Source organism: Sebastes fasciatus, chromosome 11 (genome assembly GCF_043250625.1).
Source record: "Sebastes fasciatus isolate fSebFas1 chromosome 11, fSebFas1.pri, whole genome shotgun sequence".
In the NCBI taxonomy this organism is placed as follows: domain Eukaryota; kingdom Metazoa; phylum Chordata; class Actinopteri; order Perciformes; family Sebastidae; genus Sebastes; species Sebastes fasciatus.
In genome coordinates, this window is record NC_133805.1 from 30,096,578 (window position 1) to 30,115,450 (window position 18,873).

At 40.8% G+C, this 18,873-nt stretch overlaps 1 protein-coding gene across 1 annotated transcript in view; it reads left to right on the plus strand.

The window, feature by feature from the left end:
• The window catches only part of LOC141777709 (potassium voltage-gated channel subfamily B member 2-like), a 33,281-nt gene extending 21,579 nt beyond the window's left edge, over positions 1–11,702 (plus strand). The window contains exon 3 of the mRNA XM_074652222.1: positions 7,593–11,702. Coding sequence (XP_074508323.1) covers positions 7,593–9,596 — 2,004 coding nt within the window. The 3' untranslated portion in view covers positions 9,597–11,702. The remainder of the gene's footprint in view (positions 1–7,592) is intronic.
• The last annotated feature ends 7,171 nt before the right edge of the window (positions 11,703–18,873 follow it).

The window sequence follows — 18,873 nt, forward strand, 5'->3', positions numbered from 1 at the left end:
CTGCCCTTTGTCCCGTCTTCCGGTCTCTCTCTGTCGTTTTCTATCTATCTGCTCTCTTCTTTTTCTCTTTGTTTCTCTGTTTTCTTTTTCTTGTTTGTGTTGCAGTCTGTTTGTGTTGTCTTTTTTTTTGTCTGAAACAAAGTCGCTCAGTCTGAATGAGGATTATGAAGCAGCAGAGATACTGTACACTGTGTAATGCTGTAATGCGCTGTGTCCTTTGACATACATGACTCTGATAGGCCAGACGGTCTAACGACCGGAAACTGCCGAGACAATCCTTCCATCACGATTTCACAGCAACTCTCTCTCTTAAGTGTCAGGCACAGTTGTCATAGAAGAATAAAAAAGTGCAGACAGAAAGATTAATGATGTGAATAAATGTTTTCCCTTTTTTAACTGAACATTTAAATCCTTTAACTTTAAATCAAATAAAGGTACATTTATTAAAGAAATTAGCTACTTGTGCTGACTCATTCTATCTAATCACAGTTTAATAAGTAAGTTAAAAAGTGTAAGAAAAAATAAACAGATATTAAACTTATTACCATTAAACAGATTAGGTTATTCTATTTCCTTATTCTGCTGTTAAGTGATTCATATTTGAATTGGTCCTAGATCTCATTTTATTAAATTTTGAAATGTAAGTGAAGTGTACACTCTTAACATTAAAGTGATCCTAATGTACCTTAAAGGGAGATTTGTCAAGTATTTAATACGAGTGGGCAAATATGCTGGTTTATGCAAATGTATGTATATATTTATTATTGGAAATCAATTAACAACACAAAACAATGACAAATATTGTCCAGAAACCCTCACAGGTACTGCATTTAGCATAAAGAATATGCTCCAATCATAACATGGCAAACTGCAGCCCAACAGGCAACAACAGCTGTCAGTGTGTCACTGTGCTGACTTGACTATGACTTGCCCCAAACTGCATGTGATTATCATAAAGTGGGCATGTCTGTAAAGGGGAGACTCGTGGGTACCCATAGAACCCATTTTCATCCACATATCTGGAGGTTAGAGGTCAAGGGACCCCTTTGAAAATGGCCATGCCAGTTTTTCCTCACCAAAATGTAACGTGAGTTTGGGCTCTTTAGGTTTTCTAGTTTCATATGATACCAATATCTAACCGCAAGTTGCGTTAATGCGTTAAAGAAATTAGTTGCGTTAAAACAAATTTGCTTTAACGCGTTAGCGCGTTAACTTTGACAGCCCTAATTTCACATATTTATTTTGTATTATATTGATATGTTATATCTATAATAATAATAATTATTATTACACTTTATCATCTAAAGACAGAATAAAGATGTACAACAATCAATTGGTACATATAATTATCTTTATTTTTAATTTTTTAATGTTTATTAATTGATCATAATTACATACTGTCTTTAATTACAACCTTGTGAAACGGTTGCAGTTAACGTAAATGGTTAACCTTGTGAAACGGCCACGGTTAACGTAACGTGGTTAACATGATGTGGTTAATGTTATGAAACGGTCACAGTTAACGTAACACAGTTAACATAACACAGTTAACGTAACGTTGTGAAACGGTCACAATTAACGTAATGTGGTAAACGTAATGTGGTAAACGTAATGTGGTTAACGTTGTGAAACGTCCGCGGTTAGGTTTAGGCAACAAAGATACTTGGTTATGGTTTGAAAAAAAGATCATGGTTTGAATTAAAATAAGTATGTCTCATACCAAACTTGAAGCTAGGGTTGGTAGTGTTGTTCAAATACATATTTTGTTATATTTGTTGAAATTCTCATTACATCCCGACAGCAATCAATGAATCAAATGCACAATTTATTTATTTTTTTAAACGGTATCTGTGGCTGTCGCAGGACTGTAATTAACATTAATAATAATAATTAATGATTAATAATAATCACTTTATTGGGGCGGAATGAGATGAATGGACGGACAACTTGCCTGTCCACCTGTGTGCACTCTATCTGTGCACTCATTGCACATCACCGCAGTCTTCTACAAGCTCATGTTTGTTGTTTATGTTCATAATGATAATTTTTGGAGAGTGTCTTTGAAGAGAGGCCTGAAGCGACGGACTGTCAGTGTTGCCGACTTGGCGACTTTCTCTCTAGATTTAGGTACTTATGGACTTAGGAGCTAGTGCTGCTAGATACTTTCATTGGAAAAGTGTTGGTTACTCCAAAAAATCTAGTGTACTATTGCTAGTTTCTCAGCATTACCAACCCTACCTTTAAGCTACGGACATAACGTCATGTGCCTCAGTGACCTCGGTGCGTCGGTATCAAGACGTCAAGGGGCAATGACCTAGTGTCAGTATTTGATGCCCGATCAGGCTGACACTCAAGCCTCCATACACTTATACCCATTGAGTAACAGAGCACTTCACTACAAAGTGTATTGTTGTTACAGGTTTAATAATGTATGATAACATTATATATTTGTCCAGGTATTTGCCTTCCATACACTCTAAACCAGGCCAATCCAAAGGACAAAGAGGGTGCTGTATGCTGCAGCATACACAGCATGGAAAACATGAACACAGATAGTTTAGTTTCTTTTTAGCACAGAATAGTTTCTAGATAGCAGAAAATGCACAGATTATTATTATTAATATTGCTTAACTACAATTATCTAACTTGTTACTTGGGAGAGTTTTACATTAAATATGAGACAGACAACCCATATGGTATTTCTGTTACTTATTACATCTTTAGGTAGGGGTTTTTATCTGTAGAAAATTATGCGGCCTCCAGCTCTAACTACTTTATATGCTTAATAATAATATACTACTTAATAATACACCATAGTTTATTAGTTGGTTTATATTTAGTATAAAGAATCTGAATCTGTACAAAGCTAGAAACTAATATTGTGAAGTGAAAAATTACAATATTTCCCTCTGAGATGTAGTGAAGTAGAAGTGGGCTATAAAGTTACATAAAATGGAAATACTCAAGTAACTCAAAATTGTATTTAAGTACAGTACTTGAGCAGGCTATAGTTCACCATTGCTAGAGCACAAAATCGTTTACAAGATATTTTAATAGTTCTAGCCTCTTAATGTTGCTCTCAAAGTGCACCAGATTGATGCATTTAACTTTTAAAATGAACAACATTTTCTGCTGGGGGAGCAGACTATCATGACCTCGGACCCTCTAGGAGGGTCAAGATGGTATACCACCTATGAAAAACCCTGTTTAGGTAATTGTCTTGAATCTCCAAACATATTATCTCGTCTTAAAAACAGCCTTATTTAAGCTCATTTTATTGCTTATACTTGTTTCTTGTAGTTCAGACTACATTTCTAACATCATTTGTATAAGCACTCAATCGGACATTCTCACAAAATCAAGGAGTGTATCTTTAAATTCCTGATGCAATCACTCACCATTGTAATCAACTCACCAGCACACATGCACAGAGCATGATGCACAACCGTCTCGGTTCACTTAGAAACAGCATCTCTCAGTGTTTCCTGTCACTCATTATCAGGCTCTTTTGACATATACTTTCTTTTTTTTTGTCTGACCTTTGTTCATTATATTCTATTTTGGTATAACCCTTTTCTCGGGTGTGTCCACCTATTGCTTGATTCTTCCTCTTGGGGGAGGAAATAATGAGTAAACACTTCTAACCTCTCTCTATCCTTTCTATAGATAGCAACACAATCCTATTACAATTATCCTGAAATGTCTTAGCAAGGGCTGCAGAGAGAAGACTCAGAGCGCACATGCTTCAGCTACCTCACTCCACTAGGACATTCAAGTTTATTTTTTTTTTAACAGGTATAAGGGAGTGGTGTTGAATCCCCTAAGTCCATTTTTCTAGGTGAGCCGTCCTGTGACAAGTACAGTAGGACTGCTGTGACTTCTAATCAGCCGGGAGCAGGAATGAATATGGGTTGGAGGAAAAAACTGTCTCAAAGGTTCATAAATCACCTGTGAAGCTAAAAGCTACAGTTTTATAAAAACAACTTTTTGTCATATTTGTTCAAACTGTCACTATATTCTGACAGTAGTACATGAGACAGATAATCTGTGAAAAAAATCATGTTCCTCTGCCTCCTCCTAGTGCTCCTAACGGCATTTGCAAGATTCCACCACGCCCAAAGGAAAATAAAAAAAAAAAACAATCGGAGCCGAGGAGTCTCTAACGCAGCTGTCAATCACTCACTAATTCCGACCAAATGGTCAAACTAGGCAGCGCTGATCAAATATCAATCAATATTCTGTTACTGTAATGCCTATTTTTCTCCTCAAATGTTGTCAGAAACATATTTTAGTGTAATGTTAACAGTAAATGAGAATGTTTGTGAACCGGCCACCATCTTACCGGAGCAAACTTTCTCATTTTACAGCTAAACAGTACACTACAAGATGTTTCTGAAAACATCTGAGGAGAGAAATAGGCATTACAGTAACAGAATATTGATTCACATTTGATCAGCGCTGCCTAGTTTGACCGTTTGATTGGAATTCACGAGCTTCACAGAGAGCGATTGACAGCTGCGTTAGAGACTCCCTGGCTCTGATTGGTTGTTTTCCTTCGGGCGTGGTAGAACCTTGCAAATGCTATTAGGAGCAGTAAAAGGAGGCAGAGGAACATGATATTTCCACAGATTATCTGTCTCCTGTACTACTGTCAGGATATAGTGACAGTTTGAGCAAATATGATAGTTATTTTTTTTTTATAAAAGTTACCAACTGCAGCTTTAAATATGTAGGGGTAAAAACTATAACTCCGTCTTTTACATTTTACTCAGCAAATGTTTAATATTTTTGCTTGAATGTCTGCTGGCCCATGGTGACCAAATCTTTCTAGTGCATTGTGGGGAAAATTTAACCAATTAGTAAAAGAGGCTGTTTCGGCTCAGTTGACACACAAGAAGCAGCAAGAGAAGGGGATACTGACCTCACAGAAAGAAAGAGTTCAAGAAAGTCTTATTCAAAATTCAAAATGACCAACAGTGGTTGATTGCATATTTTGAATAGATATTCCAGGGATTTAGTATTGTACTTTCATTAAGACGGGGGACTCACAGGAGGGAGATAAAAAAAATAAAAAAAGGTCCAAAAAACACGATTTTTAATTAAATTCCCAAAAATGCCACCCACACTTCCCATAATGCAACTTGATAGAGTCTTTCATTAAAACCTCTGCCTGGTAACAGTCTGGTCACATCGTTTAAACTCCACAGCTCTAGTTTGTAACGTAGGCTTGTAAATGGTGAGATAACTCTGATGATGTCATGTTGATTTTTTGATTTGTTGGTGAGCTGATTGAACCCTTATCAAATGGTGGTCATCAAAATACGGGAGACCTCTAGACTGCCTCTAACTTTTCTCAGAGTTAGGAGGCTTTTTAAGACCAGAAACTTAGGAGTCTTAGAGTTAGGACTGACACGGCCCTTATTTTTAGGAGTTTGTCCTTCCTCGGCCAATTAAGAGCTACTTTTAGCCATAGGATGTTTTGTGAATGCGCCCCTAGAGAGAAATCCACCAGAGAGAAAATGGCTCTTCTTTTAATGGTCATTAGCTTTACGAGGATGTGCGGCACCAATTGTGACTTTGTTGGTCTTGTTCTTTTCACATAAAACCATTTGTATGAAAGCCTGCTCTGAACAACGTGTGGTAGAGCAAGTACAGCTCTAACAAAGGAAAATAGTTTTCATGAGAATCTTGCCAAATGAGTGTGAGGTTTGCAGCCAGTGTGTTCTTCGTTAGACTCGTTTTGCAATCAGAGGTCATGAGGAGAAGATGGTTAGAGGGGCGACTGTCACTATGCATAACATGACACAGCTTTCAGAGCTAAATCATCTTATGAATACTGGATAAAAAATGACCTTTGCCAACCCTTCCTCAGTGCCCTCAGAACAAACTTTTTTGCCTCACTGTTGAGGCTCTAAGAAGAGCTAAAGCATCAGTATGTTGTTGATTGAGTCTAACATATTTGTGTAGTGGAATGAAATGAACACTGCAGCTACTAGGAGCCACTAGTGGGGCTTTATAGTTTTAGTCTTATTTATGCGTTTGTCATGTCAATTCTGAAGATTGTTTTGAGCTGATTAGTGTGACACGAAAGCAGCCATGAAGGTTGAGGTTGGGGGGGCAGCGCCAATGATTCCTGGTCAGAAGTCCCCGTTTGAACGATCCACATCATTGTCCTATAGGAGACAATGCAATAGAGTTAGCACCATACTTTAGTAGCACCTCACCTCTACTGGCTTTGCAGGTTTGCAAGAAAAAAGGACAATAAATAAACACTACAAGGATCCAAATCCTATCTTGTTTAAAATATGTATTGCTAATGTAACATATATGACACACTTGATGTGACTGTCTTTTAGTTTTGGTTCAAAACATAGTAATGATGAAATAGAGATGCTAAATAAATCAAACAGCCACATCCCAAAGTATGTACAAAGGCCCCCTGTGGACTTGAAAAAAAACATTGGGGTGCAATGCAAAAGGTTCCCAAAAATATTTAAAGTGTACAGCTATGCCAGCAGTGTTGTTAGCAGTGTTGCTAGATTGGGTGGTTTTCCACCAAAGTGGGGTACTTTCTATTTGATTGGGCAGGCAAAAATGTTTGGGGTGGCTTTTGATAATTTGAGCTACATTTTGTACTATTTTGTCAATCCAAAATGTAGTATGTGTAAATTTATCTTACCTGTAATACAAATAGGCTGAAACATTTTCCTTTTCAAATTATTATCCACCAACTCTGTCATAAAAAAACACTTGTAAAAGCTTACATCTGGTTTTAGACAGACTAAGTCTAAACGACTGGGTGTAGATCATTTTTTATTAGCGCATTTTGGTTCACCTAATTATAAAGATAAAACAGAAGACCAGAGGCATATAGTAAGAATCCACTTCTATGGAAATTGGGTGGGTTTGAGGCTCTGATTGGGCTACTAGGTGTCACTGAAATCTGGCAGAACACAGGGGGTTTGAGCTAAATGCTGATGTCAGCAAGCTAACATCCCTTAATGATTAACATGCTGATGTTTCGTTTTACATTAGCATGCTAATAATTGCTAATTAGCACTGTACACAAAGTACAGGTGAGGCTGATGAGAATGGTATTAGTTTGTGAGCTTTTTGGTCATAAACCAAAGTATGGGACAAATTGATATTTCAACTTAATTATGGCACTGGATGATAAGTTATGGGATTACTAAAGTCCTTTCTTTTCATCCTGTGGGGAACAACTGTACCAAATTGTATAGCAAGCCGTTCAATAATTGTGATGACATTTTACTTGAAAAGTCAAGGGATCCCCGAAGTCCTCAGGACTCATCCTCTTGGGAACACGATTCAACAGTTGTGGAGACATTTCAATCTGAACCAAAGTGGTGGACAGACTGGCTGACATTGCCGTCCCTACAGCTATGCAGCTAGGGTGGCTAAAAACAATTACAGGACTAACATGTTGCATCCCATATTGGCACACCGGATTTGACCAAGCAAGCTCTGCATGCTTTTGTTTGTCTATGTACAGATATGTGGATATGTACTGTATGGAACTAAAAATATGCTCAGCTAATACAGTAACCCACAATCTTTTCTTTGTCTTGCAGGTCCTGGCTACGATCTCCATCCTGTTCATCATCATTTCCACCATCTCGTTGTCCCTAAACACCCTACCGGAGCTCCAGGTGGTAGATGAATTTGGACAGTTCAATGACAACCCCAGTCTAGCCCACGTGGAAGCTGTCTGCATTGCCTGGTTCACCATGGAGTACATACTACGTCTGCTCTCAGCACCCAACAAGTGGGATTTCATCAAAGCACCACTGAACATCATTGATTTGCTGGCTATCCTGCCTTACTATGTGACCCTCTGCCTAACGGAGTCTAACAAGAACGTAATGCAGTTCCAGAACGTGCGCCGTGTGGTCCAGATCTTCCGAATTATGAGGATCCTGAGGATCCTGAAGCTGGCCAGGCACTCGACAGGACTCCAGTCTTTGGGCTTCACTTTGCGAAGGAGCTATAATGAGTTGGGTCTACTGATCCTCTTCTTAGCCATGGGCATTATGATCTTCTCTAGCTTGGTGTTCTTTGCTGAGAAGGACGAGGACGCCACCAAATTCACCAGTATCCCTGCCTCCTTCTGGTGGGCTACCATTACTATGACTACTGTTGGTTATGGAGACATCTACCCACAAACCCTGCTGGGCAAGATTGTAGGTGGACTTTGCTGCATAGCCGGTGTGTTGGTCATTGCCCTTCCCATCCCAATCATTGTCAACAACTTCTCTGAGTTCTACCGAGAGCAGAAGAGGCAGGAGAAGGCCATCAAGAGGAGGGAAGCTCTTGAAAGAGCGAAACGGAGTGGAAGCATTATTTCTATTAACCTAAAGGATGCTTTTGCACGCAGTATGGAACTCACAGATGTGTTGGTGGAAAAGAGAGAGGACAGTAAGTGTCCTCTGGACAATAACCTGTCGCCCAGCCGCTGGAGCTACCACAAACAGTACACCAATGCAGAGGTGGGTAGCCCAGTCAAGTCCCAACATTCTCATTACCTGGAAGTGGCTCAGCAAGGCTCCCCTGAACGGGTCAAGTCTCAAACTGCCCCTCAAAAACTCAACGTAAAGCAACTGGAAGACACTTACAACAAGACGGCAGCCATCCAGGAGCAGCCGGAGAGAAACAAAGAGGAGCAGATGGAGATGAAAGCATTGACTTCCACTCAAGCCCGACAAACTCCGCCTGAAGTTGCCAGGAAATTCTCCAATGTGGCTGATGAACTTTTAGTGGAAAGAGGGGAAAGAAGCTCTCTGCTCCCCAGCGCTGAAGGGGATAACACTAGTGCTAGAAACCCGCGCATCCCCCCTCCCTTGGATCTAACTCAGATCAGCACTATTGAGGTGAGCAAAGGCCCTGACAGCATCCAGCCAATGGCCATTATTAAAGAGGGTTTGTATGAGTTTGTGTCCACCCCCAAAGGTGGGACTGGAGATATGGATATGGAAAGTGTCGAAAGCTCTGGAATGACCTATGACAGCATCTCCAGCTCCTTGCAAGATTATAGCAGCCCTAAAAAGACAAGAGCCCACAAGCTTGACTTCATTGGATCCCAAGACGACGTGCTTATGGCGGTGATGACACCTGTAGCAACCTCGGCATCCACTGGATCAGCCAAGCTTGCTCAGCTGCTTTCCGACGAAATGGTTTCCAGGTTCTCTCCCTCTCCTAGCTCTGTAACCCATGAAGTTAAGTCTCCGCTGGCAATCCTGCAATCTCTGTCTCCGGCCCAGCAATCTGTCAGTCCAAGCAACTCCCAGGGGGGAGGTGAGGGTTCAGCAGCCAGGAGCTTAGAGGGTGAAGGGCAGCTCACAGGCTTAAGCCACCAGGAGAAGAATCACATGGAAAGGTCTGCTGTCGGCTCAGGCAGCAGCGCTAGCCCACTGCAGTCTAAAGCCAGCCCGCTCAACTGCACCCAGGAGCTAGCAACTATGGAAGGAGGGGAGGAAGAAGAAGAAGGAAGGGATGGAGCAGAACAGAGTAGGGAGAAACGAGAAAATCACATTGTTCGGGATGGAAGTGCGTCACCACCCTGTGAAACGCCCATGTGAACCGGAGAAAAGTTCACAGACGGGGATGCCAAATGGATGGGTTGATGAAAAGGTTGACGGGATGGATGACGGCAACTACCCAGAATAAACTGGAACAACTATTACCTGGTGTGGGTAGTGCACCTGTTGACAAAGACAATATGGAAACACACATGACAGTTGTTATAGTTTTTCTGGGGTGATGCACTTGTCATACCCCACAAGACTTTTGGAGTCTCATCTCTTTACTACTGTAAAGTAGTACTGTAAAGTACTGCCATCCAGAAACAGACATCTCTGCGGTGCTGTTATTATTATTATTACATTGAGGGAAGTCAGAAGCACATGCCCACTGTCTGGGTACTATCTGAAAGACACTGTCTCATATCAGTATTATTTACTTATTCTTTGTAGATCAGACTGATATGCTGCAGAGCAACTGATAAATCTTTTAGGGCTCAGACGTGAGCATAAACGAAGCCTTGTGTAAATGAGAGTATTTACGACTATCCTCAGAGAGTTTTTGTGTACAGCTCAACAGTTTCCTATTGCTTGCTATTTAGGCCTATTTCTTATGATGGACTAATAACACCAAGGAAAGACAGGAGGTGGAGGGAAGTAATATTTTTTTACAATTATCTAAGCAAAATTGATCTTTTACAAGACTTGAAAAAATGATGAGTCTTCATTCTGTATGGTGGGTCTTGCTTACCCATCATTCTCTCAATCTAGGTATTACGCTATTGTAATGGTACCCAGATCAAACACAGCACTCTTTATCACTTCATTGGACACACATAACATTGTATACAGTGCAGGAGGACATCCGCTGTATCCCTAAACACTGACCGTGTATGTTCAGTTTTATGTATGTTTCTCTTTTTGGTTTTGAATTTTTGTCTCTCCTTTTTCTATAATACCTGAAATAGGGTCTTGAAGGTGAAAAGGGAATAGACTAGGGATGCAAAGGCTATTGTATTTACTGCTAGACACACACTTCTAGAATAAGAGAAGTCCTTAAAAAAAGAAAAGAAACAGCTAAGGAAACAAAATACTCACAAGGAGACAGGTGAAATGATCAGATATAAGGACAGTGTACAAGTTCACTGATCGCTCCTGTGTGGGTGATCTCACACTGCCTGTGTACCAGCTCAGGGGCTCCTCCTTCAGTGTCATGCATTGCTGTACTGAATGTGTCATAGCAGGCCGACGTGGCTTGAACCATTCCAAAGGAACCTCCAAATATGGCTGACCGTCTTTTCCCATCCTTTATCAAAACATTGACCGGCCACTTGTTTAATGGTGTGTTCAGGCTGCCCTCCTGAATTCAGGAAGTTGACGAAGAGCGCCCAAACACAATCTGTTTTAGTCTCTATGAGACTACTGTTTTATTAAAGAGTAATTCCGGTTTAATACAACTTCTTTCTATCACTAATAATATCACTATATGCACACCAATTTAATTGTTGAGATCTGGGAACACGGTGACATCAATAAAAAGAAGACCAACGGGTCAAGAAACATGAGCAGTCAGACTATCAGACTGGTTGGAAACCGACCAACATGAGCAGTCAAACTTATTTGGAAGAGAAAACGAAGACAAAATGTGGAAAGATCACCCAAGGATCCATCACTATACCTACCTGTAAGCCTTGGTTTTACTCCCAATCGGACGTGTACACGGAGAGTTGCGGGCACCATGGCCGCGTATTACTTCTGTTTATACTCCTTTCTGGAGTCCACACATGTGCAGTAGATCGTTATGCTACCACTGGTAGCGTAGTGGCGGCGCGGAAAAGTCCGGACAAGTTTGTGTAGTCACAACAAATTGGAAGTATACTTCCAGACAGAGTCTATGGGTACACCTTCCGATGCCGATTTTCGGCACGCGGACCCTTGTGGATGCGGAAAGTATAATTTCGGTTTTAGGCCTTCAGTATGCTTCTCGGGGAGGAGGCTGAATCCAACCATTCTTGTAACTTTCCCAAACCGCCAACTCACCGATCACTTCCACAGTGATTGACCAGGTTTGTGGAGGTGTGACAACAGTTTAAACTTCTCCCTCAGGCTTTGAGTGCAACACCTTGACAGCCGGAGGAGAGACCGCCTGAAAGTGGTGCTATTAATTTCATCAAGATTATAAAGACCGGAGAAAAAAAGAGTTCTTGGAGAGTGATCAGGGAGGCAGGCAGGTTTCCCCCCCTGCCTTCTAAACACTTCTGTTGTACAAACTAACTTTCTTCCAAGCATACTGAACCCTTTGTGTGCACACAGTTCTCCTATACAATAAAGGATTATCAGCATAATTTCGCTTTTAGTTTTACCTCCAAATAAAGTGGCTTAGATGCTCTGGATAAACTGTTGGTTTGTTTTAAACCCGTCTGATCATCTGACTGTGTTTTCTCGACTTGTTGGACTTTGTTGTAGCAATGTCGCCATGCTCCCAGATCTCAGCAGTTAACTTGGTATGTTATCGTAACCAATATGAAAGATGGACAAAACTACCGATGCAAGACCAAGTGGTAATACACAAATACACTATCCTTTGAGGGAGGAGGTTCAGGTTCAACCTACTGCCCTTAAGTCCTGCAAAGGCTACACCTTTGAAGCCCACTGAAGGAGGTGGCCCCTGAATTCATGTGATTCCACACAGTTTGTACTGCTCTTCCCAGCGCTTGTTCATGTATGATGACTGGGGGGGTATCAAGAGAGGGAGTGTGTCTGTGCAGCTTGTTTTTTTTGCACGGCTGCTGGTTGTATTGTGAAGGTAGTATAAGAGTGCCCTCTACAGGCGTTCTTAAGGCACTTGAATGGAAGAACCTGATGCCTCTTTAGCACTCTGTGTAATCTTATTTAATGGACATATTTGTATTAGATCAGCTGTGCATTCATTTGAATGCATGCTGACACGCTCAAACGCACATTTAATTGTGGATAACTCACACAGTGCAGAGTGAGTGTGTAGTGATGGGACCAGTCACAATGTGAAAAATGAATTCTAAGTATACTTTCTAGATGAAGATGTCATATTTTTGTTTGCAGTTGAAACTAATTCATTGCATTTTTATAAGGTGAACTTGGAGCTGTGTGTTAACATCTCAGTATATTTAAAAAAAATGGGTGCCTTTTCATAAATAGACAATTTATGAGAAGGTGGGGAAAAAAACCTGTACAATTTTTTTGTTTTTGTCCTGATTTTCTCTCGTTTATCTCTGTTTAGTGGATATGTTGATATGCAAATACGCAAAGCTTTGTGTTCTCTAATCAACTCCAGTCAGTCATCTAGTTCTCATGCAACATAGCTTACTGTTCTAACCTCACTGTGCCACAATGTCGTTTTTTTTTTCAGCTAATGAAACTTTTTTGTGGAAAGTAGAGGCTTCAATTATGTTCAGTAGTGACTTCAGCTTGGATCAATTTGGTGCTGCAGCAGTACTATATACTGTATATTTCCAACTGCAGCACTGTACTAAATGTGACATTTAAAAGGTGTTGGTTAACCACAACCAAGACGGTTGCCACCCCTCAGCATGTGGAAAATGATCACAATAGGCAACCCGTTCTCACTCCTCAATGCGTCAAATACCGGTACTTGGTCAGTGCCCCCGCTGTTGGCTTTGTTTCCACCGTGGTCTAAAGACCTGTGGAGATTAGGCAAATTAGTCCACTGACGTATGAAAAAGCAACATGACATGAGACGAGGGCTGCTGGTGGTCACAGAGGTTAACACACTCTGCAGCCTGCAGTTCAGTGTGTCGCCTCTTCACTTTAAAAAACATCCTGGGAAAATGTTTTATAACAGTATTTGACGTGGCGAGAGTAAGAACGGATACGGATATGTGACAACCACATTTACTTCTTTACAGTAGCTTCTAGTAGAGATGCAGTGTGAGATAAAAAAAAAAAAAAAAAAAAAGACTCCTTTTTTATAGATCTTGTGAGTGGAAGTGTTGGGGAGCGCTAATTTCTAAATGTATGCACACTGTTTCTTTCTGTTAGCCAATATCCCCAAGCAGGCTGGTCAAGGCAGTTGATTAGATAAGAGCTTTACTGAGCCACAGCTTGATCTCACTGGAAATCCCTTCTTATGATAACGGAGAATATTTTTGACATTGTGAAGGTATGGCCCATTGTCCATTCACAAAACCACTGAAAATAACAAGCTTCCAAAATTCTTCCGCATGTTCATGACATGTTTTGTTTTGATCAGAAGTGTCTCTGTGCGGATCAGGGACCACATGAACACTGCTTTGGCTTTCCTTTGGACAACCTCAAACTCATCACAGTCATCTGAGAAATGTCACAAAATCTCCATTTGTATTTTGTTGATGTCGGGTTTTGTACAGTTAGATACAATCATCCAAACCAGACTCTTAAAAACCTGCTTCTTCACCTCTCCCTTCTTTTATTGTTCTTTAATGTTCCACTCTTCCACCCTCATCTACTTTGTTTGTTTAACAGTAGCCTGTGTGATGATTAGTCAGTTTCATTATCTTGTAACATACATAGTGAATGATAGGGACTTTTTGATTCAGTTACCAATATGCAAGACAAATAAATGTGTTCATGTGACCTACTTTTTGTGTGTTTTGTGTTATGTGTATGCATGTGTGTGTATGTGTGGATACAGGCAACTTGGCGAAGTGGGCCCCAAAATGTGCAGCCTCACTGCATGTCAGATGGTGTTGGTAATATGGTTCTTACACATTTGTTACTAAACTATATGCACAAACATGAGCAAATTATTTACCACATATACTTTATACTCTACTATAGATTAAGATTTTGCAAAGACAAACTATGATGAGTTTATGAAATGATTGTTAAAGATTAAATTATACAACAGTATAAAGAAGTTAGTGTTAGGGCCACCATGACGTGCTGCACCATTACAACGTTGCTTACATGTTATAGTAATAATAATCTGATAATATATCCGATGATATATATATCACTGCAGTGATTCTGCATGGAGTTACTTCTGTGTCTTTATCATGCAAGCAAACAGGATAGGTTTGAGAGCAAAACTATCGACATGCAACCAAATAATGTTTTATTGCAAGCGAAAGAAATTTGTGATTAAAAATGTATTAATGCAAATCCAAAAGCTTTGCTCGCTGTTGAGCAATACCAAGACCAATAGCAATTTTTTGGCCATGGGGCCGATAATCTGGTCATGCATGGAGGGGACCCACGCCATCTTCACAAGGCACTTCAACTAAACTTTAAAAAAAATGTCATTATTAGGGCCCGAGCACCGACAACGTCAGGCCAGCGAAGGCCCTACTGAAACTGTAGGAATTATTTTTCTTCTCTCAAATGAATTGCATTTTTGAGGGCCTTAACATGTTCCAAAAATTGTTAAACGTGGCACATTATATATGACTTGTAGAGTATATATGAACTGTAATAAAAACTCTACTATAAAACAACAGAAATCCAACCAAACAACAGATGATATAACAAAAGTCGATGTTATTGCTTAGAAGAGGAACAATCATGTTACAGTAACATTTACTGAAAGTTGATTTATGTAGTTTAATACCAAAATGTTTCCCCTGTAAATTACATCAATCACAATGTAACATGTGATTAAAATAAACCGTAAAGTATCTAGATGCATGGTAATAAAACACCTCAAACTACTTGATTTAAAGATACTTAAATTAAAGAAATGAAAGAAAATCAAAGTACTGGCTATCAGCGCAGTCAGACCAGCGGTCCTAATGCTCGTTTCACTAAAAAAAACAAAAAAACACTTCTGAATGGATGAAATATGGAAAGACAAGTTTGCTACTCATAAATGTAGAAGTCTTGAGGAAAGGTCAAGTTTTTATTTATATATAAAAGGTTTATCCTCTCTACGGTGGCCTTTTTAAGGACATTTGAAGCCCCGTTTGGACAGGATCTACAGTATGTTTCCAGGGGAGGTTCGGGTGATTTCAATATCAGCTGCGCTGGTCAATGATTTTAATACATCTTCCAGCTCTTTATACTTCCTGGTTCACGATTACGTGGAATTACGAAATGATTTCGTGCCGACCATCCCGAAAAAAATATGAAATTTGTGTCTTTCCAGTACAAGTACTAATACCACACCGTAAAAATACCCTGTTACAGTACAAGTACTAATACCACACCGTAAAAATACCCTGTTACAGTACAAGTACTAATACCACACCGTAAAAATACCCTGTTACAGTACAAGTACTAATACCACACCGTAAAAATACCCTGTTACAGTACAAGTACTAATACCACACTGTAAAAATACTCGGTTAAAGTAAACATACTAATACTACAGTCCAAACTTCAACATTAGTACTAATATATTAACATTATTACATGAAAAATTACTTCAACCATCAAAATTGTTTCACATAAATTTTCTATCAATCCATTAATTGTTTAATGGACTAACTGATTAATGGACTAATTGATTAATAGGATAAGGGTTTCAGCTGTACTTGTACATGTTCGTATGTTTTGTCTTCAAAAATCTTGATCTGTAAAGTAACTAAAGCTGTCAGATAAACGTAGTGCAGTGAAAAGTACAATATTATACAATATTTCTCTCTGAAATGTAGTGGAGTAAAAGTGTAAAGTGGCATGAGAAGAAAATACTCAAGTAAAGTACAAGTACCTGCATACTTTTACTGTAAGTACTTTAAGTATCTTTTACTGCACTATGCATACATTTACTTAAAGTATTTTAAGAATATTTTACTGTGCAATGCATACTTTTACCTTAAGTACTTTGAGTACATTTTACTGCACAAAGCACACTTTTACTTTAAGTACTATAAGTATATTTTACTGCACTATGCATACTTTCACTTCAAGTACTTTAACTACATTTAACTGATAATACTTTTACTACAGTAAGGTTTTGAATGCAGGACTTTGACTTGTAGTGGAGTATTTTCACAGTGTGGTATTAGTACTTTTACTGAAGGACCTGAATACTTCCTCCACCACTGAAACAATGTGTATGAGCTAGTGTGTGTGTGTGTGTGTGTGTGTGTGTGTGTGTGTGTGTGCGTGTGTGTGTGTGTGTTGTACCTCTGCAGCCAGTGGTCTCGCAATATTCTGCAGTTGATGAACTGAGTGATGGGAGCGTCAGACAGCGAGGGCATGTTTTTGTCTCAGCAGACGAGCAGAGACAAACTTCGTCCACTCGGCTTCAGAAGACTGAAAGACACAGCAGAATAAATCAAACGCTCCTCTTTGTTACACAAACAGGAACGTCACATAAACCAACAGTGTATGATCCCTAAAGGGACACCAGAGGGAAACTTAGTGGATGCTCTGCTGTGACTTCAGGACATGACCTAAACCCTGAATTTAACCCTAATTCCAATCCTAAATTATTTAGCTCCTCTCCAGTGGCTCCCTGTGAATTTTTAATAAAATTTGTGGAAATGAATAACTGTTTTTTTGTTTACATTTTAAATTTTATTTGTCATCGTTGTAGGTCTATGGTACGACGGTACGACGGAGTATTAGGGCCACATTTAGGGAAAAAAAATAATCTGAGATTTAGAATAAAGTCGTAATATTACGAGAATAAAGTCATAATATTATAAAGTAGCAATTTTACGTTATTTACTTTTTTTCTCGTAAAGTTATGACTTTATTCTGTAAATCTCAGATGTTTTTTCCCTCAATGTGGCCCTAATACTCCATAGTACATTTGCTCTTTGGCCCTCACTGCATTAGGCTTATATACTATATACTTAGACTATAAACTGTGTTACCTTCATCACAATGCTCAAATGTTTTGCGGCTCCAGACAGATTTATTTTTATTTTTTGCCTAAAATGTCTCTTTTGATAGTAAAGGTTGCTGACCCATGCCCTACTACTATGGTCACTGTATATATGGTGATGCTCCATCAGCATTAAATTATATCTTATCAGTGGAGGTGCAGCAGCTGACTTTGACCCCTCCATCCATCCATCTTCAACCGCTTATCCGGGATCGGGTCGCGGGGGCAACAGCTCCAGCAGGGGACCCCAAACTTCCCTTTCCCGGGCCACATTAACCAGCTCTGACTGGGGGATCCCGAGGCGTTCCCAGGCCAGAGTAGAGATATAATCTCTCCATCTAGTCCTGGGTCTTCCCCGTGGTCTCCTCCCAGCTGGTCGTGCCTGGAACACCTCCCAAGGGAGGCGCCCAGGAGGCATCCGTGCTAGATGCCCGAACCACCTCAACTGGCTCCTTTCGACGCAAAGGAGCAAGGACTCTACTCCGAGTCCCTCACGGATGACTGAGCTTCTTACCCTATCTCTAAGGGAGACGCCAGCCACCCTCCTGAGGAAACCCATTTCGGCCGCTTGCACCCGCGACCTCGTTCTTTCGGTCATGACCCAACCCTCATGACCATAGGTGAGAGTAGGAACAAAGATTGAACGGTAGATCGAGAGCTTTGCCTTCCGGCTCAGCTCTCTTTTCGTCACAACGGTGCGGTAAAGCGAATGCAATACCGCCCCTGCTGCTCCGATTCTCCGACCAATCTCACGTTCCATCGTCCCCTCACTCGCGAACAAGACCCCGAGATACTTAAACTCCTTCACTTGGGGTAAGGACTCATTCCCTACCCGGAGTAGGCAAACCACCGGTTTCCTGCTGAGAACCATGGCCTCAGATTTAGAGGTGCTGATTCTCATCCCGACTGCGTCACACTCGGCTGCGAACCGATCCAGTGAGTGCTGGAGGTCGCAGACCGATGATGCCAACAGGACCACATCATCTGCAAAAAGCAGCGATGAGATCCTCAGCACACCGATCTGCAAACCCTCCTCCACCCGACTACGCCTCGATATCCTGTCCATGAATATCACGAACAGGATTGGTGACAAAGCGCAGCCCTGGCGGAGGCCAACCCCCACCGGAAACGAGTCCGACTTATTGCCGAGGATCCGAACACAGCTCTCGCTTTGGGCGTACAGGGATTGGATGGCCCTGAGAAGTGCCCCCCTCACCCCATACTCCCGCAGCACCCCCCACAGTATCTCCCGGGGGACCCGGTCATATGCCTTCTCCAAGTCCACAAAACACATGTAGACTGGATGGGCATACTCCCAGGCCCCCTCCAGGATCCTTGCGAGAGTGAAAAGCTGGTCCGTTGTTCCACGGCCAGGACGGAATCCGCATTGTTCCTCTTCGATCTGAGGTTCGACTATCGGCCGAACCCTCCTTTCCAGCACCTTGGAGTAGACTTTACCAGGGAGGCTGAGCAGTGTGATACCCCTGTAATTGGCACACACTCTCTGGTCCCCCTTTTTGAAAAGGGGAA